The 27210-nt window shown below is 52.5% G+C and overlaps 9 protein-coding genes across 9 annotated transcripts; 3 read left to right on the forward strand and 6 right to left on the reverse strand.

Annotated features, from left to right (window-relative positions):
* Positions 1-1035: 1035 nt before the first annotated feature.
* Positions 1036-3308, reverse strand: PV08_02615 (uncharacterized protein; the record flags this gene model as incomplete). The annotated part of the gene is made up of 2 exons (XM_016376973.1): positions 1036-2654; positions 2702-3308. 2 exons carry the CDS (start codon positions 3306-3308, stop codon positions 1036-1038), a joined length of 2226 nt encoding a protein of 741 aa, XP_016238543.1.
* A 2539-nt stretch (positions 3309-5847) lies between these two features.
* On the reverse strand, positions 5848-7553 carry PV08_02616 (uncharacterized protein; the record flags this gene model as incomplete). Its single annotated transcript, XM_016376974.1, has 3 exons — positions 5848-6958; positions 7026-7381; positions 7458-7553. The coding sequence occupies 3 exons, from the start codon at positions 7551-7553 to the stop codon at positions 5848-5850; spliced, it is 1563 nt and encodes a 520-aa protein (XP_016238544.1).
* A 1040-nt stretch (positions 7554-8593) lies between these two features.
* On the forward strand, positions 8594-10053 carry PV08_02617 (uncharacterized protein; the record flags this gene model as incomplete). Its single annotated transcript, XM_016376975.1, has 2 exons — positions 8594-8963; positions 9113-10053. The coding sequence occupies 2 exons, from the start codon at positions 8594-8596 to the stop codon at positions 10051-10053; spliced, it is 1311 nt and encodes a 436-aa protein (XP_016238545.1).
* A 2442-nt stretch (positions 10054-12495) lies between these two features.
* Positions 12496-13341, reverse strand: PV08_02618 (uncharacterized protein; the record flags this gene model as incomplete). Its single annotated transcript, XM_016376976.1, has 1 exon — positions 12496-13341. The coding sequence occupies one exon, from the start codon at positions 13339-13341 to the stop codon at positions 12496-12498; it is 846 nt and encodes a 281-aa protein (XP_016238546.1).
* A 2394-nt stretch (positions 13342-15735) lies between these two features.
* PV08_02619 (uncharacterized protein) lies at positions 15736-17689 on the reverse strand (the record flags this gene model as incomplete). Its single annotated transcript, XM_016376977.1, has 4 exons — positions 15736-16003; positions 16193-16770; positions 16821-17456; positions 17510-17689. The coding sequence occupies 4 exons, from the start codon at positions 17687-17689 to the stop codon at positions 15736-15738; spliced, it is 1662 nt and encodes a 553-aa protein (XP_016238547.1).
* A 226-nt stretch (positions 17690-17915) lies between these two features.
* On the reverse strand, positions 17916-19420 carry PV08_02620 (uncharacterized protein; the record flags this gene model as incomplete). The annotated part of the gene is made up of 2 exons (XM_016376978.1): positions 17916-19134; positions 19188-19420. 2 exons carry the CDS (start codon positions 19418-19420, stop codon positions 17916-17918), a joined length of 1452 nt encoding a protein of 483 aa, XP_016238548.1.
* Positions 19421-19992: 572 nt separating this feature from the next.
* On the forward strand, positions 19993-21491 carry PV08_02621 (uncharacterized protein; the record flags this gene model as incomplete). Its single annotated transcript, XM_016376979.1, has 2 exons — positions 19993-20181; positions 20295-21491. 2 exons carry the CDS (start codon positions 19993-19995, stop codon positions 21489-21491), a joined length of 1386 nt encoding a protein of 461 aa, XP_016238549.1.
* An 883-nt stretch (positions 21492-22374) lies between these two features.
* Positions 22375-24057, forward strand: PV08_02622 (uncharacterized protein; the record flags this gene model as incomplete). Its single annotated transcript, XM_016376980.1, has 1 exon — positions 22375-24057. The coding sequence occupies one exon, from the start codon at positions 22375-22377 to the stop codon at positions 24055-24057; it is 1683 nt and encodes a 560-aa protein (XP_016238550.1).
* A 749-nt stretch (positions 24058-24806) lies between these two features.
* On the reverse strand, positions 24807-26417 carry PV08_02623 (homogentisate 1,2-dioxygenase; the record flags this gene model as incomplete). Its single annotated transcript, XM_016376981.1, has 3 exons — positions 24807-24944; positions 25042-26287; positions 26350-26417. The coding sequence occupies 3 exons, from the start codon at positions 26415-26417 to the stop codon at positions 24807-24809; spliced, it is 1452 nt and encodes a 483-aa protein (XP_016238551.1).
* Between the last annotated feature and the right edge of the window lie 793 nt (positions 26418-27210).

Below are 27210 nucleotides of genomic sequence, written 5' to 3' on the forward strand. Positions count from 1 at the left end.
TACAACTGAGGTATCTCCCGGCTAACCATTCTCTGCGTCCTTGAGTCAAAAAAATGCAACGGTGTCTCCGGTCAATTCCGCTTTATCTGTCAGAGCTGACGAAGGAGGCCTCGTCAGTAAACACAGGCGTACCATATGCACTGGCGTTTATTCGCAGATTATGGGACGCTATCGAATTGATGTTGACCAGCGTTTTGAGGCCTGCAGTTGTGTTCATCAATAGCGGCAAGAAAGATTTCGAGACGAGGTAAACTCCCTTCAGATTTACTTCAGACGTCGGCCACCATAAATCTTCATCCGAGTCTTTGACAGGAAGAGCTGGCGTCATTAAACCGGCATTGGCTCCCAAGACATCTACGCCCCCAAAAGTGTGGGACGATTCGCTGGCCGGCTTGCACGCTCCTAATCAATATCTACGGCACCTACCATGGGAAGCATCGAAGGACAATCGAAACATCCGCACGTGCTCTCGGCAAAACGATGATCCGAACAGATCACCGGAAAGTGCCGAAGATCGCCGTTGAATTCTCCTTCAACTCCTACACAATGCTACAGGCTACAGCAGATGCGTACACTGTTGGTCTGAGTAGTACCGTATGCAATCGAGAGGAAAGATATTCTATGTAATGCTCTGATACGGCCAAGGCCCAGCCTCTGAAGAGCTCAGTCCAACTTGATTCAACTATCTTGTTCTTTCGCTCTTTCAATGTAGGCAATCTAGCATTGATTGTAAACTTCGATCTCGCTTCCCAGCATCAACTGCATATTCAGACTTCAAGACCCCACCGGAGGTCCAGGTATCGAATGTCCGATCATTTTCTTCATTACCAGCGTAGTTGTACAAACTCATCAATGTCGTTTTCGAGACTAAACATTGGTAAATTGTTCTGGTACCCATTCATGGTTCGGAAGCAGACCATACTGTTCATCTCTCCCAAGTAGTAGCCATGTGAACCTTTGTGCCATAATATCTGCGCTTCAGAGAAGAAAGTTCGGAAAGGTAACGGAAGTCTGCGGTGTCACTGAAATATCCTCTTAGTCTACGTTTGGCTTGCTAACAACGGCAGCTCCGGTTTCGAAAGCGGCTTTTCGCTGTTGACGCAAGGCTCTCATGCGTATCTTCGCTTTTTCATTCTGCTCAGCTCTGTTTCGTTCGTAGTATGCCCGATTTTTGGCCTGTTTCTCTTCCTTGTTGGCTTCGTAGTATGCTTTGTGATAATCTGAACGGTGGGTCTTAAGAGTATTCGCTGACTTGGCCTGCTCATTGTCGATGTCATCGTGCATCTTGGTGGAGGCTTTGGCCTGTTCCTCCTGCAAAACGCAACCCGTTCTGCATGTGCCATCCCATGGTTCAACGCCTGCCATCTTCCCGACAAGGTGCTTTGATCGGATACATAGATGTAAGTGCTTGTGCTCACCTCGGTTGCGTCTGGTCACCCATACTTCTGTTGCTGGAGCTTGGGTCTGCCGTGTTGACTCTGATAACAGACTCGTGGCGCTTCCTTGCTTCTCAAGATCATTGCCTACCAGCCTAGACCGCCTCAACTCCTTTTCGAACTGTTGGTCCCATTCGGTCACCTGAGTGCCAACCTCAGTGAGGCTTTTCCGTGACTGGCCGAAAACTTTCCTCAACCCTAGATATAGGGCCACGTGGTCATCCCGAAACTTGATGGTAAGGTCTAGCAGCGAGGTGTTGATCATAGCTCCAAGCTCCCAAGGGCCTTTGAGCTGTAAAGCTGGCTTCCCAGGATCAATGTAAAGCTGGATTCTGGTCGGTCCGGTTGCCACCGTTACCTTGGGCTTCTTATTATGCCAATATTCTGCGTATTCAAGTCCGTAGCGTTTAGCAAGGGCAAGACGTACATGCTTCTTGAACTGATGATCCACTCGTGCAGCAAGGCTGTCTCCTCTCTCTAGTATTGCCGAAGGGTCGTCCTCGAGGTACTTTCTCGCCCAGAGTAGAAAAGATTGCTCGTAGTCTGAGTGCACAAGGTACCGACCAAGTGCCTTCTCCTTTTTGTTATACTCGTGCAGCTCCTTCCACGGCTGTGGGCATCGAAGACCTGCACTCTTTCCAGCTCTTCGCCCCGTGAAGGTTGTTTCATCATAGTTTTTCCCATTGAGCCATAAGAAAAAGTTGAAGACAGCATCGAGGCGAATGTTGACATGGTAGTTCTGTCTCCTGAAGAATACGGCTGATGGGTGATCGACACAGGCTACGATGCGTCTGAGACCGCTTTCTCTAAAATCAAGATAGAATACGATCTCAGCATTGGGACCTGGGGGGTCTGGAATCGAAATCTTGAGTTCGACGTGTCTGGCGGCGGGTGGAAGGGTGTTCCAGTATTGCCGAACCGGACATGCCCCGGAAACGATAAGAAGCGGCAGTGGTAGTTGTTCAAGCAAGGCTGCGGAAAAGGTGTTATGTAGGAGCCGCAACTGGCGAGACCATGCAGTGGTCGGACAAGGGCCTTTGCGTTTGCTTCTCTTCCCTTCAGCGCGCCAATGCCAATCGAAAGCGAACACAAAATCGTCTTGGTCCAGTACACCTTTTTCAATCAACAATTGTATCGTTCTGCTTTCAACGTCCCAAAATCCCTCTATCTCATCTTCTGTGGACGCGACATGTAACACAAGGCCAAGATCGGCATTTTCTGGACCAGAAGGCTTGGTCAGCCGAGTTCTGCTACCTCCACTCAACTATCGTAGAAGGACTCAAGGTTTTTGTGTGTCAGTTCTTTCAACTCGCCCAGATCTCCCGATCTCGGCTTCTGGTTCAGAAAGCTGAGAAGTTGTCGGAAGTCGTCTGGGTCAAGTTTGCCCGCCGCTTGTTCGGCAAACAGGTAGGCTACTGTCTCGGCGGAGATATCCGTCGCCACAGTTTCTCTCGGTGCGCCCTTCCTAAAAATCTCCCAGCCTGGTGTGTAATCGTCAAAGGGATCCAAAACCGACTCATCAATGGTGGCGTAGTCGACTCGCGATATGTTTGAAGTCTGTGGCTCAATGATATCTTCGTCTGCTGCCAAATCATCGAGAATCTCAACGCGATGAGGGTCGCAGAGGTCAAGGTCTGCTTCCGCAGTAATGTGGTCGAGATGGTGCTTTAGTTCCGCATGAAAGTCGATAGCGGGCTGATTCGAGATCGAATCCGCCGCAGGAAGGCGAAGGTCCTCTTCCCCGTCGTTGTTTGGCGTAGGGACACGTACGATGTGGGCATCGCGATATTGAAGGAGGCCTCGAAAGCAATCATCAGGTCCCATTGCAGCAGTGACCGCAGTTTTACTCTCGTCTAATTGATCGTCGCCCATCTGACATTCCCGATAGCGGGGTTGGGTATATCATACAAACCTTTGAATCGGTGGTTGACAAGAACACGAGCTGTATGACTTCACTCTATCGAGGCAACTTCAAGTTTCATTCACTCTACCTCAAGGTGACAACGCGAAAAGTGGCAGCGACAACATCATCACAACCAAGAAGGAGACCCAAGAGATTTGTCGTCTTGAAGACGAAAATCAGCCAAACATACCTACAGGTACACCACTCTGAGGCTCACTGATATGCTCAACTGGAATCCATCGCAAAGAACCGATCAGAACAAGGATACCGACGCCCTCCATACGCTATGTCCGTTCAAGGCGCAGCTACAAAAACTACTTACGAAGCCCACACTCCGCTAATGCTTAAGAATGCCAAAGCATGGGCATCTTGCCATGCACGGAAGATCCGCTGTGACTTACAGCTGCATGAACATGTCCATGCTGTTTGCAGCAATTGCAGCAATTCCGTAAGGACATACCAGTAAGGGCTATTGGATAATGATAATGATCATGAGCTGACTCTTTGCGCGTCACGAGCTAACTGAGCCACTACTGTAGACCGCACATCAGGAAACGACTTCACGACAAGATCCATGGCAGACCTGCAGACCTGCATCGTATTGATCGCTACACTGGAGCAATGAATCAAGGGAGTATTTGTCGGCCAGCGGACTTCCCGAGCATGCCACTTCCACTCCTACCAAACAGCAGCCAAGTTATTTAGGCCGGTCCAGCTACATCACAGGAGACTTTGCTGTCAATGGAAACGACACTCACCAGGATCAAAGCGCGTCAAACCATCAAACACGCTACAAGCGCACATCCAGCCCCTGGCTTTAGGGACGAGGCCCCGCAAGGGCCTCGTTCGCAAAGTCTGCTAAGGAATTTATGAGACACTGCCTTCCATGGATGCCTTTGATAGACGAACCTGATTTGGACAAGCTTGATGTGGCGAACAGCAATTCATTGTTGGTGACAGCTATCTTGGTTGCAAGAAGCACCGTTGCGTCGAGCGCAAAGGCTACAGAAGTGGGACAACTGTGCTATCAGCAGGCAAAGATTCTTTTCTACACTGGCGCAGAGGCACATACCCTCGAAACGATAGTGACTACAATATTCCTGCGTAGATTGAATCCCTCTGACCCCGAACATGTGTTAATTGACAGCAGTAGTCTCTGGCCCCACCTTAAGTGTCGGTCTCGCACACCTATTCAGACTGCTCCGCCAGCCCGATCCTGAACTGTCAGATGTCAAACTGTGGCACAAGATCTGGTGGAGTCTTGTTGTAGGTGGTGGATCTCAGCGCATCTAGTATACTTGCTGACGGGTACCAAGCCTGGGATAATCAAATCGCCACAAGTCGCGGGAGCCCCAGGGCTGTAAATCTGAAGACACCAATGTCCGATCATTGCGAGACTCTGATTTTGATCACCACCAAGATGGTATTCTTTTCAAGCTCTTTGTATGCATCACGCCTATCTTAGGTGATATGACTGAGCATAATCGCCGAGGTACTCTGACTGACCATAAGAAGCTCGACATGGAGGCTGAACTGTTGGGATGGTTGGCGGGAGTGCCCGAGTCATTGACTCTGTTCGATCAATAGACTCGATCACTGAAGGGGTACTCCCTGACGTCGAGGTAGTTGCATATACCATATTTCACAGGTTTAATCATGCTCTTCCAGGAGATGACACCTACTCAGACCCCTTCTCCACTCACTTCGCTGGCCGCGTCATTCATCTCCGGTATCTTTGAGGAGTATCTGATCCATGAAGATATATCTCACCTTGCTGACCCTGCTATCTTTTACTTACTGGTCGCTGCACTTGTACAGATCTCATATCTCCGGTTTACCCACTGGCATACTGCACTAACAGAAGAGATCCAGATAGTCAGTTTATTCTTGAATGAAGTAAAGCATCGGTTCCCTACCGTCCTCGGGTGCGAAAAAAAGTGGTGAATCAAGCAATGAAGCATGCAGCTCATTTCCAATTGCGAGGAGCACCATTCTACACTCGCTTGAGACCTGAACACGAAGAATTCGTCTCTACTTTAGGGCCACAGCTACGCAGACAGTGGTCGGTGGTTTTCGGCTCCAACGAAACGTTGAACCTGTGGCTGGAAGAATCAGTCCTGGATATACGGCTGGATCGATTGATACAGTAGACAGTTCCCTGAGACCAGAGACACGATTCGGCACCCGTGATGCCTCAGTCAACACTATAGACCAAGATCCCGTTTTGGTCAGGCGGTTTGATAATGGAGCCCGAAGATCCTGCAGCAATTTTCCTCGAGCACGATGGATGCGATGCCGCTGGCCGCTGGTGGTGGCAAGACTGGACGCCGTTGACAAATTCCCGAAGCTGATGCGATCGTCTACATACTTCCAGGGACATGGAGTCAAGGTAGTAGCTCAGAAAAGGTTTGAACAGGGATTCCACTGATCATGTTGTCACGGCTTTCAGAGTGGATCACATATCAACTCAAACATATCAACAAAGCGTTCTTGTAAGCTAACCTACGCTCAGCTCCTCTGCACTTCGACCACTGATGCTCGTGCCTCGACCTCCTTCGTGGTCGCGATATCCAATGCATTGACGATTCCTTCCCTTTCATCCTGAGAGACGCCCATAATCGTCGCCAGCTTTGGAACTTCGCTGTGCACGACACCGTCCAAGTTCTCATCAATCTCCTCGAGCGTCCGTCCCTTGGTCTCAACCCAGGTGACCAGAACCACCACAAGACACAGCACATCCCAAGCACCATTAATCATGTACGTCTTCCAGCCGATCGCCTCGAGGGCGTAAGGGAAAGCGAATGTGCACATCAAGCCCATACCATTGCTCCAGAAGGTGTACCAACTCATGCCAACCGAACGGATGCTGTAGTTCAGCACTTCTGGTGGATACATGACAGTCAAGGGGGTCCAACCGAAGCTGTACGAGCCTTGGAACAAGAAGATGGCGGCCACGGTGCCGTATATGCCCGAATTGTTGTCGGAATTGCCGTAGACCTTGGTCAAGGCGCCGAAGATGAAGATAAAGACAGTCAGAGCGGCCTGTGAAGAAGCCGCCAGAGTTTTCCGACCGAGCTTATCAGCCAGCAAAGTACCCGCGATGGCAACAACGAGGCACCATGCGTTCAAGATGATGTTGATCTCGAGCTGGGTCGTCGAGTTGGTCACCCCGGCTTGATTTAGCATAGTACCCAGGTAGTACGAAATGATGTTGTTTCCTGCCAGCATGGAGAAGAGGGCCACCTGAGTGACCAGAAAGATTCTCTTGCGCGTTGACGCACTGTTGAGGCATTGGGAGATGAACGAGGGCTTTTCGTAGCTTCTTTCGAAGGCCAATGTATCGGTGATTTCGCGGTACTGAATGAGCACGGCTGGGTCATTGAGGTCTCCGTTGGAGCCGGTGGCTGCGATGGAGACTAGTGCCTCCTGATTGCGGCCCTGAGAGACCAGCCAACGAGGACTTTCCGGGACGAAGGGCAGAAGCAAGATACACATGACGCTGAAGATTCCTTGGAGCAGAGACGGAAGTCGCCAGGCCCAGGTCGATTCGAATTTGGCGGTGCCATATGTGACGCCCGCCGCGATCAAGGCGCCGACGTACCAAAAATCGTAGAAGAGTCTGGCAACATGGTCAGCAGCCGTGCACACTACACGATAATACGGTGGGTCGGGGAAAATCTGCTCACCCCAATCCCCAGGCACGGTATTTGACGGGGAGCGTCTCAGCGACAAAGCTGGGGCCGGCGACGTTGGCCGCGCCTGTCCCGAACCCGATGATGGTACGGGCGACGACGAACATGGCGATGTTTTGGGCTGCGGTCTGGATGATGACACCGATGACGGTCAGAGAGGCCGCGAAGAACAGTGCCCATTTTCGCCCGATCCAGTCGGGCACTTTTCCGCAGATGAGGCCGGCGAGGGTACTGCCCATCCACACCGAGGCCGTGTTCAGGGAGAGTGTGGCCGTGGTCAGAGTGAAATAGTCGGTATAGGACGGAAGAATATTGAGTCCGTTCATCATCGACCCATCAAAACCTATGGTCTGGATGACACGGAAAAAATCACAGTCAGCTTTCCGACTTGAACTCGGCGTGGTTTGGCGTTTCGTCTATACTCACGCAGGCAGTCACACAGGACGTGAGCACCAGCAAGGCCGAGGCGAAGACTGAATTTTTGGGAACCCATGAGGGTAGGTCGAAGGGGATAGGAGACATGGCTGCAGCAGAATTGAATCTATGCCTGCGAGGGTCTGCGCCTTGTTGGAAACCCTGTACCTTGCAGGACGTGGTAGCAAAATGAGTGCAAAAGGCTGGCGGCTCCTGGTACGCGTTCAAGAAGTCCTGTACATGGCCGCTTTATATGTGTATACCAGTGTCGCGGTATTTGCCGGTGGGATAAGACTCCCAGACGGGAAAGATTGAAATGGGTTATCTATCTAAAAAAGCATAAAAAGCTTCAGATACGAGCTGTCGCCTTTCACAAAGACTCTGGTTGTCCAATCGCGATTCACTTGATTATAGTGCTTTCGGGGCAAACCCGTCTTGACCTCGCTTCAGACATTGAGAGATTGGCGCGCGACCTGTTATCACGAGGGCCTTTGCGAGACTTGTTGGACCTGTGCCGTGCGTGTCCAACGCTCACTCACTAGGTTCGGCGCCTTCGGGCGACTCTTCGGGCGAGATGGGAAGTCAATCTGGCCAATCGCGAAGGACGAATCGCAATTGGCCAACCGACACGTCCCGGATTGCTTCCCCAGCGGCGCATGGCGCTCAGGGATCGTGGGTGTACAAGTCCGTTTGACAGATCGCTGAAACTCGGCCGAGGTTTGTCTCCCGGAGTCATGAATGGATACCCATCAGGCGTGCGCCCGACCTGTCATTCGTCAGGCGCCGTCAATATCCATAAACCGTAACCGAATCTCCTCGAAGTGTGGTCCGCACCTGGGTTTCCAGGTGGAGATGGGGTCGTTGTCACTTCAACGTACGTTTCCGTGTCCAGATGATTTCGAAGCTCAAAGACCAGATACAAGAGGACGGTCAGAGATAAGGACGGGATTCAAGCGTTCTCACTCAGGGAGTCAGGTCACCAGTCTTGATCTGGCGGGCGCGTTCGAGAGCTTGTTCTTCGCCAAGCAGATACCGGTCTTCGCAACGGGAATAGTCAAGACTATTTCTGTCCTCCATCGTCAAAAACGACAGAACAGACAAGTGAGCCAGCCCCTCGCGTACACTTGGAGTTACTCGCGCCCCCAAAGATGCCAGGGAAGCTCGTATCATCATGGCCTGACTGGCCTGAATTCACGGCCAGCAAGGCGGAAACTGGCGACGATCTGATCGCCTTCAAGAAGGCCATCGTGGACCAGTATGGGCAAGAAGCTCTCGTCAAGAGCTGGCTCAAGGTGTGCAAGGAGTTGGAATCGGTGACGGACAACATTGCCGAGCTGGGCTCATCGGTCATTCCAGAGGTTTCGTTCGACGATGTATTCACCATGTCTGCAGAGAAGAAGGAAGAGCTCAAGAATGTCGGATGTTTTGTCGTTCGAGGTGTGTTCAGCGAAGAGCAGGCGGATGAGTGGTTCTCGAACCTGAAGGAGTACGTCGCGGCGAACAGGGCGTCTATCGGAGGTGAGTGAGATTCGGTGCAAGCGTCAAGAGTCTGGAGCTCGATCGCGACGACGGCGAGCGTCTCTTCGAGATTGAATGATTCAGGCTCGATCGATCCCCCGAAGAACATATGGTTCGTTGCAGGGCTAACAACGCGTCGGGGACTCTAGGTTGGCCGGCCGAAACCCCATTCATCCTCAACCTTTACTTTTCGCCGTCTCAGATTGCGGCACGGTCACACCCCAACCAGCTCAAGTTGTCGGCAGAGTTGAATTCATGGTGGCACGACGACGAGGGCACGACGACGCCAGAACCATTGTCGTATGCCGACGGCGTGCGAATCCGCCCTCCTGGGGTACCCTTCCTCGGCTTGGGCCCGCACATCGACGCAGGCAGTCTCTCCCGCTGGGCCGATCCCATGTACCGGTCATTCTACGACGCCGTCTTCTCCGGCCGTCCCGAGGAGTTGGACTCGTACGACCTCACGACGCGCAAGAAGGCGAACCAGGCCATGTTCCCCGGCAGCGCGCATTCGCGTGTGTTTCGCAGCTTCCAGGGCTGGACGGCCCTCACGTCCGCAGGACCCGGCGAAGGCAGCCTCATGCTCTACCCGAACATCAAGTGGGCCATGTCGTATCTGTTATTGCGGCCGTTCTTCCAGGCCCCGGCCGACGAAGCGGACGTCATGGACGCGTCGAAATGGACGTTCGACGCCGACAGGTCTTGGTTCCCAGGCACCTTCAAGGACGATAGTCAGCTCCTGAGTCCGTCATCGCACCCCCATCTGCGTCTGCGCGAGTGCATGGTCGGCATCCCTCGAATGGCGCCCGGTGACACCGTCTGGTGGCACGCGGACATGTGCCATGCCGTTGAAGTGGACCACAACGGCGACCACGAGGCGAGTGTCGCTTACATCGCCGCGACGCCCAGGACGGAGCAGAACATGAGTTACATCAAGGGACAATTGCAGGACATGTTGAACGGCATCCCGCCCGAGGATTTCAGGAACGGCTCGGCGGAGAAAGACTTCAAAATGTTTACCGGCGAGAAGAGCAACTTGGGTGGCGAGGCCGGGAGGAGAGCTATGGGGTTTGATTTGATTGAAGTGTGAATGTGGATGCTTCGTGCAGAGAGGGCACCTAGATAGTTCATAAACGAAAAAAAAAAAGAGGCTTGTCTTCGCTCTTCGCATTCAGGTAAATACTACTGAAATGTTCAAGCTTTCCATTCCTGTTTCCTGTTCCGGTGCAATGGTGATGATTAAGAGCTCCACTGTCCCCAAGCGACGATTCATCTTCTTCCAGACGGTGGTTGATTTGGTCGTGTTGGAAAAGACATGTCAAGGAGTCAGGGCCCTGAGGCTGAGCTTAGTCCCCCGAAAGGGGCCGGGTTTCAGAATCATCAAGTCCTGGCGCAAAGAATGACTGAGCGCGATCTTGTTGTTTGCCGGATAAAATTGAGAAGGAGCAACGAGTCAATTTCCATCTGTGAGACCGAAATAAAAAGGACGTGGTAATGGTGGTTGGCTTGATGCTCACGGTGGGTTGGATGGAGTTCGTTCTTAGGTACGCGGCGAATATATTTATTGTCTCACCAGCGGTAAGTAGGCACCTGGTGGCGAACATGATCGCAAGTTGTAAGTACCTGCAAGTACTTCTACCCAGCACAGGGCAGACTATGTTGGGCACTTTCATACTCTCTCTGGACTCAGAGGTCACCTAAAAGATGTTCAGAGACCACAGCTGCCATGTCCGCAGGGCCGTGTATTGAGGAGCTTTGCACATGTCTAGGTAGAGACAACGTCCAATGCTTACGTCGCCACAAGGGGCACTCAGGACCCATAGATGGTAGCGATAAGTTACTATGTACCCAAGCAATACCACACTCTACACCTATGAGATGTCTACTACATCTAATCTAGGTTTCTGTATTTCAGGTAGGCGACCGGGCAGTTAGCTCACTGCAGTTGTGTCTGACACCACAGCAACCATAGCAGAGTGAGGGGTTCGGCTAATCTTCCCACCCCTACCTTTGGAAGCCGTAGTCGCCCACGAACCACCCAATTCTCCACTACCGAAGCGTTAGTGCCACAATAAATGAATTCAAACAATATGAATTAAACTGCTCGAATTCCCTTCAACAAATAAGCTGCGGTTATAGCTCAGGTAATCCAATCTTCTAAAACCACATCAGCAACATCATCACTAACATCGTAATAGCTGGGAGAGCGTCAGACTGAAGTCACACTTCAAGTCCAAAAATCTGAAGGGTAAGCCAACAATTCGAGGATATATCGGTGCGAGCTCAACTGACTTCAAAAGCCTTGCGTTCGATCCGCAATAACCGCAACTCACCTCACTTTTTTTGACCTTTCCACCTTTCCTTGTCTCACTTTTTTATTTTTTCCGTCTGGCTGTGGCGTGTGCTTAGAACTAATATATCACAACTACTTCCATTTCAATATGTATTCCTTCCATTATCGCATTGAGATTCATGAGACTTCATGCCCGAGCAGAAAACCTAAGTCACAACTCTATGATTTTGGAGACGAAAGAATTCACATGACACATGTCTTGTGAATGAAGGGTGTCCAGCATGGCAATGTCCCAGTCATAGTCTGGTGTGAACTTCAACTCAACAAAGTGGTATTGTGATAGACAAAGCGAGTTCAACAACACATCACGACCAGGGTCAAGATTCATCAGTGGAGAACGCCAATTTCGAGTTGTTTCGCCCAAAATCGTTGAAGCCTGTAAGTACCTTACTCAAACACAAGTTCCCAAGACAGCACTCGAGCCCCAAGTTTAGAAGGTCAAAAAATAGTACTCTCAAGTTCAATTCGTCAAGATGGTGCTCATCCCGTCTAGCGATCTTTGAACAATTCAGAAACACTTCAAACCAAACCAAAAGGAAATGGGGAAAATAAGGAAACATCACAAGTCAATTTTAATGATTTTTTGATTTTCAGAAACTGTCTTCTACATGCCACACATTACAGGTTGGATGGATGGAACCAACTTCACACTTCACACACTTGGTTGTGCAACTTCCTACCACCAAGATGGAAAGTAACAGAACCTAGCAAGTCATGATCCGATAGTAACCCCACCCGCCATAGATGCACCATTAATGCCGCTTCTTTCCAAATTTTGTTTGCGCCCCCCGGGACACCTTGCGGAACGCGGAGAAACAGGTCTTTGTTCGCCCCGGTCAGTTCCGCCCCCTCCCTCGTGTGCGCGAGCGTGAACATCAGGGCGCGTATATGAGTGTATATACAGTCGTCATCGTAAGGATCGTCTGCTCGCGCCTCGGTGGGCCGAGACTAAATAATCGTGTAGTAGTAGTGGTAATATGTGATGATGTGATATCGTGATTTCCGTCCATCAAAAATGGGTTCAATTGAAAATGTCCTCTTGTTGGTGATGGCTCATGTTCCCCCACCTTTGCAACGACAAGGGGAGACCGGCGATCCAAGGGACGTCATGTCTTGAGAATCGAAGTTGAAAAAACAACGCGTCCAGTTGTATAAACATTAAGTAGTAGATTGTCGCATTTATGCGAGGGCAACGAGAGCAACGAGACCACCGAGGAGGGCGACGGCGGGCTTGTTGTTGCTGCTGGCAGCACCGGTGTAGGTGGCTGGAGCAGGAGTCGTTGGGGCCCAGCTGCTGACCAGAACCGGGGTGGTGGTGGTGACTGGTGCAGGAGAAGCAGGGGCGGGAGTGGTAGAGACAACGGGAGCAGGAGCTGCGCTGGACCACTCAACCCAGGCGGAAGAGCTGACAGGGGCAGGAGGAGCAGGAGGAGCAGGCGAGGAAGCAGGGGTCCAGTCACTCCAGACAACTGGCACGGTGGTGGAGCTGACGACCGGGGCGGGCTTCTTGGGGGTGGTGGTGGTGCCGGCGGTGGTCCAGTCGCCCCAGACCGGAACAGTAGTGGTGGTGACCGCAGCGGGCTTCTTGGTGGTGGTGGTGGTCCAGTCACCCCAGACTGGAACAGTAGTGGTAGTGGTAGCAGCTGGCTTCTTGGTGGTGGTAGTGGTCCAGTCACCCCAGACAGGCACGGTGGTGGTGGTAGTGGCAGCTGGCTTCTTGGTGGTGGTGGTAGTCCAGTCAGCCCAGCCAGGAGTGGTGGTAGTGGTCGTGGCCTTCTTGGTGGTGGAAGTGGTGGTAGTCCAGTCAGCCCAGCCAGGAGTAGTGGTGGTGGTGGTGGCCTTGGTGGTGGTTGAAGTGGTGGTAGTCCAGTCAGCCCAGCCAGGAGTGGTGGTCGTGGTGGTCGTGGTGGTGGTAGTAGTAGTGGTCGTGTTCCAGTCGGACCATGCGCCGGTGGTTACGTCTCGCTTAACGGCGACGGCGGCAGCGGTGCTGGCCAAGGCCAGGATGACAGCAGTGTTGACCATTTTGAATGATATTAGGTTGTTTGATATGGGTGTATAGAGGGTTGGTGAGTCTGTGTGCTGAACGAATGTGGTCGAGCCTTAGCGAGCGAGCCCTGAGGTGAAGCGAGAGTAGAATCTGACTGGCGTGAGAATGGAAAAGAAAGTAAGAAGAGGAGGATGGGAGGTCGACTGCTTTATGCAAGCTCTGCAGTACCACACTTGCTCGATTGGGAGTTTACCTTGGTGAGAGGGAAGCCAAAATCCCAATACCTGCTCGCATGACGAGATTCAGCGCCGCTGCGATGCGCAAAACAAGGCCCTGTTCCTGAAAAAACACTGTGCGGAGTCTGTGTAATGGTGGGGAGCAGTATTCCCACAGGTGGAACTAGTTCCCAATCGAGAGCGGGAGTCTGCAAGGGCGCAGCTCAGCGGTAAGGTCAATGCTCCGCTATATGGCAATGTTGCAACGGGAGGCTGTCGATGGTGTGTGGGTGGGTGCTGCGGTGGACAGCCTTTTGTTTGTTTCTCTGTCCCTCATCGACTGCCTCGAGCTGGCCTCGTCCTCGATTCCGGAAGAGGGACGGCAATAACCAGAAGCACTGTCCATGTATAAGCCGACTATCACACAATAATGGGCCTGTATAGCCTCCACGCACAGCCAGAACGCCAATCCATGACGAACGAGAGGGAGCTTGAGCCATGCAAAGTGCTCAGGCTGGTAGTTGTTCGTTATTCACAACAGCGGCGCACGTGGTGGACATCGATGAGAGGCTTCTGCAAACTTTTCCGCTGATCCCTCCAGCAAAAGTCTCTCTCTCGGGTGCCTTCGTATGGACCTCCTCTCAATAATCGTGGGTGGTGGATACGAGGATTAGGTGACTCCATGCTGCATTTTACCCTTCCTCCCGCAAGCACTATTGAAGGAATAGTTCGGCTTCTGGGACAAAAGACTGGCTCTTTTCGGCAACGGGCATCGTCGAGCACCTTGAGCTTCCTTCGGCAGCCTGCGAACGCCGTCCTCGGATCAGCCGATAGGTTAACGATAGGCTTACTAGGTTTGGGCCTAGCGAACCCTAGTCGATAACTCGAGAGACCAGTGTGAATCGAGACAACTCGGCAGCGTGCAACATGTGGTTTGGCGCCTGAACACCCCTTCCATCACATTCTACCGACCGTTGCGTGATCGACGCCGGTGCAAACGAGGGCCATGGTCGCATCGACTTGGGCGAACGCTGGTCAGCTTTGATGATGACCGCAGCCCACGCTCGTATTATGGTAGACTTCCGCTTCCCGGTTTTCCAGTCAAATGCAGATCGGAGCTTTTGACACCCATGACATTGTCGGTGCCCTCCGATCGCCATCAGTGCGCTCTCGACTCGGTGTTGGGAGACAGCCGCCTTTGACATGGACAGTGGCGCCCGGCTCGTTCGGGAAACACCTTCTGTGCTTTGTTTGCACCTATTTCTGGCATCAAAGCAATGAAGCTTTGACCAGTTTGGCTTTTTACACAGAGTTTTTTCTCTTCGGCACCCGCCAAGCTAGGGCCACTTGGACAATAGTGCTGGTAGCTATTGCATACCGAATTGGTGGCTCTGCATATCCATTCAGTTCAACACTTTGATGTCACTCGCTAAAAATTGCAGGCAGCTGACATCCCGGGCTGGAGCCCTGGACAATGGGGAAGCTGAGAGAAAAACCGGGAACCTTCAGGCTTCTGCATGTCTTACTTTAGTTGTGGGTGTCTTACCAGGCACAGCGTCATGACTGGCTTCTTATCGCTAAGCTTCTGTTAGGCTTGCAGCTGCTCGGCGATTTTCTTGCATTTCAAGAGCTCGTGAGCACCACATCAGTCCACTCACCGTGCCCGGAATCATCATGCTGTGCTGTGACCACGCCAACGGTGAAAAACAAAGAACGCCACCTCGCCGACCTTTGAATGTTTTGCCGAGGGACCCGAATTCTCATGGGAGTGCCCAGCCTCGCCCACCTCTTGCCCACAATCTTAGCTACCTTGGGCAAGGGTATCCTGACCATATAGCAAATAGAGTTCTTTTCCCCAGGAGCTCGCTGACCTATCGGACAGAATCATTACTGGAAGCGAGGTCTCGAAGAAGCATGGCCGTCAAGTCTACCGAATTGACAGTCCCCAACGCCACTGTGGCTCACTGAGGCAATGAATGGTTGGCCCAGGCTTCTTGGCTTCAGTACGAAGTTGCCTGGTGTGCCCAGTTCACGCACAAATGAATATTGAATTCCACGTTGTCTACAGTCGTCCATACCTTGCTGCTCTGCAGGCACTCGGCGCAACCGTCCCCGCCTCCAACTCTCGCGTAATTCCCAGGTTTCCGACAAAGGGTCACTAGGCTAGCATCGCGGGGGAAGAGATCACTTGACAAGAACGCATTTTTTCGGGGTTCAATCGTCTTCACCTGTGTCACTACCGTCGTCCCAGCCGAAGCTGTAGTGCTGTGCCAGTTGAGAGAGATCAGAGTAGATGGCTTCCCGGTCCTCAAGCGGCATCAGCCGCGAGGTGGTATTCCTCAGTTCGAGAACGTGGTTTTTCATCCTCGAACTGCAGATCAGTGCGGCCGACATGTCCAGCCCGTCCTCATACCCACGGTTCGTCTCGAAGAGCCCGCTAGGAAATGTCTCTAGCAGTGGAAATCGTAGTCCGGTCTGAAATCTGCGCAGGGTCGTCAGTTGAGTTATAACTGGAGTCCAGTGCTAACTAGCATTTCCAATAGTGTGCGGGATACCATATTTGGTAACGGAAAACTTCGGTTGGAGTATTCTCACTCTCACCATTTTAACTCAAATCCAAAGCGGAAGGGAAAAACAAACTGACTAAAGCGGTAGGAGGAGTGCCACTTACATTTCCAGCAAACTCTCTTCGTTCTGTCGTCTGCGGAGCCTGTCCTCGGGATCGAGGCTAAGCGAGAATGAATCATGTTCCGCCCACCCTCGTTCGCATTCAACCTGAGCGAAGATGTGATTTTGGTCACTCACGATAGAGTTCTGCGGTCTCGGGAGATATTCCAGGTCAAAGTGCGTGAGCTGGGGGTGCCAATCATGAGCCTCGTTTCGATCAGCTGGCATTCTGCCATTCGATGCTTGAATCGCGCCATGCATTTGGCCATTGGTACCGGCCATCGCGTGATTGACTTTGGCTTGCAATTCGAACAGGTTCTGGCCATCGCTTGTGTTCAAGGCGTCTTCAAGCAGGCTCAGTGAGCCTCGCTTGCTCGCATCTGGCCGTAACCTTGTCGGAATGGTGACTGACTCGAAGCCGGCGCACAGCAAGGCAGTGGTCACCCAGTCGGACGCCGACGGAGGATTCACATATGCAGGTAAATTTGACGGTGGTGCTGCTAATCGCACGTACACCGAAGCCAGTTGGCCAATGGCCCGAAGAGATCTTGCGGCGTTGCATGATCGTTGTAATTGTTTTTGCTGCCAGGGTCAAATTTCGCTGCTCTTTGTTTTCGCCAGAGGTGACTTACCCTAACCACTCTTGTAGAGTCCTCGATGCCCCAGCACCAGATGCTTGTCTTGCCAAACTCATCACGTAGGGCGTCGAGGTATTTCGCAGCGAATCCTCCCCATGCGTCATTGGCTCCAGTTAGGACTTGAAAACCCTGCATATGATCGCATTCTTCTACGAACGGCCGGATGTCACGATCCAGAAGGTCGAATTCTCGGTCCAAGCTTCGAAAAAGATCTTCTCCAGCCTCCCATTTCTCGAATGGTAAGATCTGGGAGTTGAGTTCATACTCGTTGAGCTGGACGATTGATTTAGGGTTGTAGTAAACCCGGTTGAAGTCGCTCCAGTACCTGACATCTGCGTCATGCAGTTGAGACGTGGGTAGGCCGAGATCGAGCTTTCGCTGGTACTCCGAGGGTTGGATGGTAGGTTCTCGGTGTGTCGCCGTCATGCCCTCCCATAAGCCACTGGGCGGCTCATCTTCAAGTTCGTACAACGCATTGAATTTGCGCAAGGTGCCAAATCCTCCTTTCAAGTCGTAGATCACCGTCCGTGGCGTGTATGTTTCATGTCCATCAGCACCTATGCCTGGGCGGAAGTGTACATCATGGTCAACGACGGATTGCTCATTTTCAGAGTAGGTGAAGTACGATTCCTAAGCGCAACATCAGCCATGGGCGGACTTCGGACCACGTGGTGCCACATTACCTGAGCGTTCCAAAAATGAGCAGCAAGGTAGTTGCTCTTCTGGCCTAGTTGAAGTGTCACAATTTCATGCATTTTTCGCCATTGATTGCCGCGCTCGTAGTCTTGACGTTCGGCGACGGTTGATATCAGGCTGTAAAAGGCACAGTCCAAAACGCGAGGCTCCTTGGGCTTGGCAACCATGACCGCTCGACCAAGCATGCACTCAGCAGGTATGCAAACCACGCAAAAATCACATCCAGAAGTCTACAATGACGATTAATGAGATCAAACACCAACTGAAAGCAAAATCGTTGAATCGAGCAATCAATTGGCAGGTATAAATACTATTTGCCTCGCCCATTCAGTCACCTCATCCCATATCTGCACCAAAGGTCATTATACTGCAATTCAATTGAGCGCCAGAGGCTTACACCGGAAAGCTGTTCCCGTACTTGCCTCTATTGTCCACACTGAATATCAAAAGTGCCATAGTGTGCCGCACAAAGAGCCCAAAAACACCGCAGCAAGTTTGCATCAATAATAGCTCCCTCATCAATTGATCTTCCCTCATTGGCCCTCTCCACACCAACCACAAATTAATAATTGTCAAGTTCGAAGTCGTCGATATGCGATTCGTCTTGGGATCGATTGTGACCTTGATTAGCCTGAACTTCTCGAGTGCGAGGAATATGGTGGTCTGAAGCTTGTTTGGGGGCTTTTCTCGAGGCCATGGCGTGACACTGGGTTCAAGCAGGAGTGTTCTGGCGTTGAATTTGGGCAGTCGATGCCGTGGACAGGGAATCAGCTTGAATAGCTGTGGCGTGCTATAGATGAAGTTGACGATTTGTGGGATGAGCAGTAATAACAACGTCTTACTAAAATGTGCCATGATCGCAACCACAGCAAAAGTCATGCCAGCGACATAGCAATATGTGTCACCAACAAATACTCGGGCTGGGTACTTGTTGTGTATGAACAAGGCTGTCGACACAGCCAAAAACGGCAGCAGCACATACAACGTCAGAAGGTGTGAATCCGTAGCGGGATGAGGGTGCGTGGCGTAGCCGTTCGATAAAACCGGGTTCCCGGGAAAAGGAACCAAATACAGTGATGAATTGACAATCAAAAGGCCCGCGATGACGAGTGACTGACCAACTTCGATACCATTGATTCCAGCAAGGATGTTGATCGAGTTGGGTGCAAAGATGGATAAAGCTGACATGTAAAGGTAGTATAAAAATGAGAGGTCGATCAAGCGCGCTCTGCCCGGCATATATGGAACGAGAAAATTTGGTACCACAACCGAGGTAACGCCAAAGTCGACATAGTAGACAATTAGAAGTGGCAGAGACGCAATCGCTGGAATGAAAAATTTATGTCGCCATCTTAAGTCCAATATATCGTCCGCCATACCGAGAATGGTGGTTGCTTGCAGTGTGTTCAGAGCCGATTGATACGAGGATAGCTTTGAATGCGGAAATCGATGCAAGAAACGGCCAGTCTCGACTTCGGTGACCTCAAGGACAACATCTCTGTTTCCACCACCAGATGTAGCGGCAACAATGTCCTTGTAAAACGCGAATGGGATGAATGCCATCAGCGCTAAGATGTAGACCGAGGCAGCTACCGCTCCCATTGCTTCGGGGCTATAGATGATGGTTCGTCAGATCAGAAATGCAGGCGATGAAGACGCACTCACATTTCTTTTGGGGTCAGCTTGCTCATATCCCTTCCACTAAGCCCTGCCTTCACAAAAGCCGGACCCGACCAACGGACAAATGCGTAGGTCATGGAAAAGGCTAGGCTCGAAAACGCCAGGGAGGCTACCAGAGGAGCGCCATCCCCTTGGAAGGTGTTGGCAATGACAGACAGCGAAACACCTGCAACAAGCAGCAACGACCAGCGCTCTGCATGGCCTAGGCTAGAAGACATATTGATGGGTCGAAACTGGTATCGTCGGCCGCCGTCCAAGGCCGGATTGTTAAGGAGACTGGAGGATTCCCGGGAAAATCTTGCGATTCATCATGGATTGATCTTAGGTCCAAGCGAGACCTCAAAGGAAATGACAGGAACACATACTGTAGCAGACAACACGTGCCGAGAGTGAAGCGTGGTTTTTCTGATGAGACGGCGGACGCCAGTTGTCCTTTCCTCCAGATGCCCATCACGGAATATAGATTCTCCGGGATCCGGGCCCTCCTTCCCAGCGCCAATCAACACAGCTTTAAATCAGCCTCCTGGACCTCACCAAAGGCCAAACGAGTAACAGCACAGTGTGGCTGTTCGATCATACGTCCGTATCCCTCGACTCTAGTGGTGCATCCAGAGTCTATGCGCTTTTATGTTGATACTTGCGCGATCGATTGAGGCGCGCAGAGTCTTTTGATCGGGAAGCCAGCGCCCCAATGCCCTTGCAAACCGCGTCCACCATGGCATATCTGGCAGTGCTTCTTCAACAGTGATTCAACCCCATCTCTACAGCCAACTCCGGAGAATCAATCACAATGGGACGGTCAACGGAATTTGTCACCGGTCACCACGACAGAGTCACAGTTCTCCACACAAATTTCAACGGCACACGCATTCTCACAGCTTCAATCGACCATCGGATCAAAGTATGGCAGCGCGACCCCAAGACTGGGGAGCGCACACTCATAGACACATTTACGGCACATGACGCCGATATACGCGATGTTGGTTCTCCTTAATACCCTTTTTTAGTTCACATGTTGTCTTTCTTTATACTGTGCTGGCTTGAGCGCTGTCCCATCACCACGATACCTCCCTGACAAATCATGCTTGCTAGGCCAAATTCCTTCACCCAACTCTAGGCTCTCATATAGCCAGCATAGGCAACGACCTCAAATTCCATCTCTGGAGCGAAGATGTCTCTCAAGCTCCCAACTCAGGCCGTCGTTTTCGTCGTACATCGACAGTCCCTTCGACTCCACGCGTTCCCTTCGTGTCCATGGACCTCAAGACCATCGACAATATCTACACTACTTTGGCTCTGATCGACCGCCAAGGCCTCCTGAGCATCTATGAACCCACCAGCCCGGACGACCTCAAGGACTGGACACTAGTCGACACGTTCAATGTATGCGGGTCTTCGCCACCAGCGCGTGGCGACGAAACTAGCTTCAAAGTCCGCTTCGATCCAAATCCGACCCCTCTCGCATACATGAACAGCCTCTCCGACGACCGCAGCCAATTGAGTCTCGTGGTCAGTGTTCTCAATGAGTTCAAAATCTACCGCTCCGTCGTGCCCAGCGGGGACTCATCTTCAATTAGCGGTGCCAACGACGGTGCCAGCCACCGAGTAATGTTTTTCGAAGCGGCGCGGTCAAGGCGACACCCGAGCCTCATCCGCGATGTGGCTTGGGCACCATTCAGCGTCCGAGGAACCGACAGGATCGTGACCGCATGTAAAGATGGCACGGTCCGCATCTTTGAATTGTCTGTCACGCAAGCGCCCGATCGGAGCCTGACCGCGGCAGCCACAACCACAAACACCGCGACAGACGTTGCGGCACAAGGTCCTGTGCAGAATGCGTCTACGCGACGACAGCAGCAACAGCTTCTGCAGCAGCAGCAGCAGCAGCAGCAGCAGCAACAACAACAACAACAGCAACAGCAATATCACCAGTCAAGTCTGACGACCGGACTGACCGGTCGAAACCCCGGCGCCAGTACATCTGCATTAGCCCCCTCTTCGGCGTCGATCGCATCATGGGCAGCAAGAACAGGGCACGCTTTCCCTTTCCAGACCAACGTTCAGTCTTCGACTGCGCTGGACGACGCGCACACCGACGCTTGGTCCGTATCATTCGACGGACAAGGCCAGGTCTTGATGAGTAGCGGATCCGATGGCATCACGAAATTCTGGAGGAAGAGCGTCCAGGACGGAAGGTGGTTGGTGTTTGCGGGACAAGAGGTTCTTGAAACGGACGCAGACACGGAAGGTGATGACACGGACGACGGCCACGACGACGATACCGACTGAAGCAGTAGACTTGTCGTGTGGACTAGCTGACTTGATCCTTCATCCACCACGAAAGCACGAGTTGGTGGGTGTACTGGACGATGCCTTATACTAGGTAGTATAGTCCTGGATATGCGTTATGATATGTATGTTGTGTATCGTCGCTTGGAGACATGAGATATTTCTCAGGATGGATTCCAACTAGGTAATTACAATCGTAAGGTCCTTGGCGCAACTGGACGGGCGGATCGCTTATGCATCACATTATCTACGCACCTATGTAGGAAGACTCGATCGTAACAAAGGAGTAAGGGGTGTCTCGTGTAGCATACAAGCACAACAACAACGAGAGCATCAAGCGACTCTAGACTTGGATTGATTGGTGGAGGAGGGTGGTATTACATAATCTACAAATGTACGTACTCGGACTCTCTTGCTCTCCTGCTCTCGCTCCAATTACATGTTGTCGCTGCACACGTGCCCATCAACCCCAGCAGCTCCGGTCTGCAGCCGCCACAAAAGACTCTCTCCCTCCGTCCTCTGCATGTTTGAAGCCAAAGCCCAAGTAGCCACCATGACCTCGGCGAGGGCCTCATCCTATCATCACCCGGCCAGGCCACACGAGGGTTTGATGGCCTCACACGCTGCTGTCGTGTGCTCCCATACACGTGCCCCTCTCCGACTGTTTCGCACGGCAGCGTTTCAACTTCCCATTTGACTCGCTGCGTCCTTTATCTTCCTCTGAAATGTCCCGTCGAACTCCCTCTGTTCTACTTTGACCTTTGTCCTGCGTTGCTAACTTGATACTGTTCGTTTCGTTGTTGGTACCGTCAAAATCCAAGCCTCACGAGCCCAGCAGAACATCGAATCGACCGTAGAAGTATCCCAGGGCTCCTCAGCAACTATGCCCAGGCCAAAAGCCCCTCCAACGCCGATTGGATCAACAGACCTCAAAGGCCTCGAAAAGGTAGTTCACTTTGCTGACATGGAGTCCATGTTCAGACTGCCACCTCCAGCCTTGCGATCGACCGAGGGGGGTTCCTCGTCATCCTCTTCGAACCACGCTACAAAAGGCAACATTCCTCGAGACCAAAGCGGCAATAGCACAACCTCTGGCTATTCTCAAAGTACCCCTCCTATTTCTCCTCAGGACAAACCACTCTCTACGAGTCCTCGACACAAGAGAACTGCATCGGGAGCTGTCAAGACCGCCCAGGACCCTGCAACGGGCAGTGGTCCCTCGAACAACTCGTCTTCGTCTTCTTCTTCCTACACTCTCCCTCCTCCCCCAAGTCGAGCGAGGAAAATCATCCAAATGAAGCCGAAATCTGCGCGCTCTCCAGACAGCGATGCCAGCTACCAGCCTCCCACGTCTGCGGCGAGTGCAGCGTCCAACTCGGGCGCAAAAGCGACGGGTGCCTCTGCGAACTCGAAGCGGAAACAGCCTTCCGCCACGAGTGCGGCCGGTCGAAAGATTGCACGCAAGACTGCACACAGCATCATTGAACGACGGAGGCGAAGTAAGATGAACGAAGAGTTTGGAGTGCTCAAAGACATGATCCCGGCCTGTGAGGGCGTCGAGATGCACAAGCTCGCCATTCTCCAGGCGGGGATCGAGTACGTTCGATATCTCGAGGGCTGTGTTGCCCAGCTCAAGGGCGAGAACGAGAAGCAGTCAAGGACGTTGGTTCTTGAACAGCAAAGCCACCCTCGCCATCGCGAAGCCGACGCTGAGCTCGACGCCGAGGAAAATGAAGAAGATGAAGAGGTGGAAGAGGAGGAAGAAGGGGAGGAGGATGATGATGATGATGAGCGCGACGAGGACCAGCACGGCCGTGAGGCCGAAGTGCCTGCTGAAGCAGTCCGGCCGAGCAAAGTGGGCAAGCACTCCAAGGGCGCCGTCGTCAGCGGCGACAAGTGGCAGTATAGAGACGCTCGCCGATCCCCGCTGGCTTCTTCGTTGTCTAGTAGTTCGGCACGTGCCTCTGCTGCACATACCTCGTCTCGTCAAGACAGTTACGGCAGGACCAGGCCAGGCCAGCTCCCTCCCTACTCGAAATCACCCTCTCAAGTCTCCACATACGCAGCATCTTCCACTCCTACGCCGACGTTGCTCAGTCCCGCATTCAATGCGATCCATTTCTCACCTGACCTTACCCGCACGCCCACGGGGGGCAGCACTGGCGGTGCTTCACTTGTGGCATCGGCGTCGGCGACCTCGTCGAGTTCTTGGACCACGGTCAACCCGAGCCCTGGTCTGGCGCCACTCCCGTCGCCAAAGGCGGCGCTCAATCTCCCCCTGCCCGTACCCACGTCAGCGGCGGCGGTGATGACGCATCTGCAGTTGCCGCAGCCGCACAGCGGCAATACCGCCCATGCCTCGCAATCGCAGCACGAGAGGGAAGCGCACAGCAAGTCTCCCGCGGCATTGAGCGATTCGTCTGGGACGGCAGAGGCGACGGCAGGTGCTGCGTTGATGATGTTGACCAACGAGTGGAGAGGGTCTGTTTCGGGGGCTTCGGGGCCTGCCTCAGAGGTCGGAGAGAGGGGGAAAGCAATGAGTGTCAGGGATCTACTGAGCTCATGATTTTGGCATATGATATTTAATATTAGGGCATGGCTACGGTCATGACGTCTTTTTTAAGTGTCGGTGGTATTGTCAGGACCGTGGTTCTATTTGGGGGGGGGGGGGGGGGGGTTTGCTCAAGGACTACCTATTACTGTATGTGTGTATATTGATTGATTGATAGATAGGTTAGGTACCCAGGTAGGTAAGAAGTCACTCAAAGAATGAAAGTTCCTTTTTGGATTTACCTACCCTCATACCTACCCGGGCTCAGGCACCTTAGGAGTACTGAACATACCAACTAGTGAGTACGGTGGTTGGTTTCTGCATGTGAATGGAGCCTGGCGACACACACGCGATGTTTTACCAGCCACCGGCCAGGTCAAGGCACTGTAGAGTCTATAGACAGGTACTGCCAACCCAAGGCACAAGAATGGCACAGACTCGTAGATCGATGCATGACATGCAGCAATAAGAGGCAACCATAGGTAGGCTTCACTTCACGGATAGAACGGTGGTTTTGATCCATTGATTGATTGATTGATTGATTGATTGACAGATAGATAGATACATGCCCTTACCTATCTATAGTATCTATAGTAGGCATTCCTTGGTAACGTCCACGCACCAACCGTCCAAACTGTTATAATGGGACTGTTGTTGTACACTACCTTGAGGCAGTTATACCGACACAGTCGCATGAGATAGGCAAGCAGCTTGCATTTCGCCAGTTACTATAGTATAATTTCTTTGGTCCCATGTACGGAGTATCATGAGGCACTAAAGTCAGCCGAGTCTCTGGCACTACGGACCCCCGTTCTTCTTTCGCCGTTGCTGACGCCTCGCTTCGACGACTCTGGTCTTTTGAAATGGACCTTTAAAGGTTCCCACGAGTGAGCGTTATATGTCTGGCCAAACATCATGTCAGTCAGTACTTTTGTCACTTGTTTCACAATATTTCTTTTCATGAAACGGGGGAAGAGAAAGACTCTTTGGGGAACTCACCTCTTGAACTTTCTGGCAAGTCTTCAACCCCCACTCGGTAACGCCAAGCATCAAGCAACTTTCAAACATAAAGGCCATACTGCCCTCACCGACCTTGGTCGGAGGTAGGTCCATCGTCGAGGCCTTTTCAAATGTCTGCATGTCGGGTCCATGCCCACTCATTGTATTATGTAAACTGGCTCCTGCCGGCTGAAACCCACCCTTTCCGGCCCCCTTGGCGTCATAGTTGCCCATGATCAGGCCCATAAACTCGGACATGGTGTTGCGATGATACCATGGCGGTCGGAAGGTATTCTCGGCAACCAACCAGCGAGGCGGGAAGATGACAAAGTCCGCCACAGCCGTGCCGGCGCCATGAGGGATCGAGGGTGCGGTAAGAACGGTAAAGATGGAAGGATCCGGGTGGTCGTAAGAGATGCTGCCGACTGGATTGAATCGGCCCAGGTCATATTTGTAAGGATAGTACGTGCCATGCCAGCCGACAATGTCGAACGGGGTGTGCGACTGCTTGGCCGCGAACAGGTTGCCTCCGAATTTGCCATAGAGCGTCCATTCGGTGTTCTCGTAGTCCTCGATGTAGTCGGCCACGGGGGTCCGAAAGTCGCGAGCGTTCGCCAATCCGTTTGAGCCGATAGGTCCCAATTCAGGCAATTTGAAATGTCCCTGGTATAGTTCCAAGATATATCCCCGCACCGGCTCATTGTCATGCAGTGCAACGTGGTAACGAATACCCCGGGGTATGACGCAGATTTCGTTGGGTCGCACCAGCATCTTGCCCATCTCGGTTCGGATGTCGAGAACGCCATGCTGTGGCACGATGAGGAAGTCTCCGTCGGCACTGTAAAAGGCTGTTTTGTCAGGCATGGTGGCGCCAGCGGCATAGATGTAGATGCCGATGCCTTGTTTCATCGTAGGGTCACCTGCGCCGGCCACGAGATGCAGGGAATGGATCCAGGAGGACTCTTTGTCGAAGTCGAAGGGGTCCCATCGCAGCTGATTGGGGATGGCGTTGAAGTGCTTGCCGAAGCTCGGTGTGGTGGAGGTGAGGGAATTCGGGGATGACTCTGGCACGGGTGTGAAGTTCTGGTGGCTAGCCGAAGGAAGGATTCGGTAGAGCCAGGTCTGTAGGTTATCGTCGCGCGGCGCGGTGAACGAAGTCCCAGACAACTTTTCATTGTACAAGCCGAGCGGACATTTCTGAGGAGAATTGGCCGCCAACGGCAGGGCCCCTTCTACAGCCTCACTCCTGCGGCTGAGTGTCAGTCCAAGTGTCCCGAATGCCGGCTGGTGTTATCTGGCAGCGCCTACTCTTTGTATCCCCCGAACCCATTCAGATATTCGTACGTGTCGGTTACAGCGAATTGGGTTACAGGCATCGTCGATGGCTTGCTCGTCGGTAAAGGTGTTTACGTTGCGAACTGCAAGCGGAGTGTCGTCAGCGAAATGCGGAGGTGAAGAGGGCAGAGGGCAGAGGGCAGAGGGCAGAGGGCAGAGGGCACTGGACTCGAGCCGGGGTGTGCCCACAAGGAGACTTACTGGTGAGGGGTGTTTTGTATTTGATGTTGATGTCTTTGTTCTCGCGGTGCCGTTCGATGGCTTCTTGTAAACGTTTGAGGCCCTGCATGAAGGGCAACGATGTTGTATGATGACCTAAAGAAGTGTATAGGAGGAGGGTCAGAGAGGGGGTGCGGAATGCTGGTCGTGGGAGTGAAGGAAGCGTTCCGTGGGGAGGAATAAGTAACCATGAGATTGCGACAACAACGGAAACAAGAGCTAAAAAGCAACTTCAGATGGTTGATGCGGGATGCGGGTCCATGCCCTGCTTGTGTCCTGGCCCTGGGGCTCTGGGTGGGTTTCTTGTCGCCGGGCAGTTCGTATTGCCTGAGGGCCAGGCGGACTCCGACAGAGGGCGAAAGCAACCACCCGGGCCAAGGCCCAATAAGTGACCCGAAGCAGATAGGCGGGTGAGGCAATTGGGGATAGACTGATATCGAGATGGGTGGCCGGCGCCGCATTGGGTGCGATGAGTGGCTGCGGTGTCGGCGTCGCGCGCAGTTTGGACCGTTATTGAGGCAAAGAGGCGTCACAGGCGGCGGGAAGCGCGGGATGTTTTTCTCGTCTGGCTTCAAGACTGCCCAACCATGATTTGCAGTTCGAAGTCCGGAAAAC

The sequence above is a fragment of the Exophiala spinifera genome (assembly GCF_000836115.1).
Source record: "Exophiala spinifera strain CBS 89968 unplaced genomic scaffold supercont1.2, whole genome shotgun sequence".
NCBI lineage: Eukaryota > Fungi > Ascomycota > Eurotiomycetes > Chaetothyriales > Herpotrichiellaceae > Exophiala > Exophiala spinifera.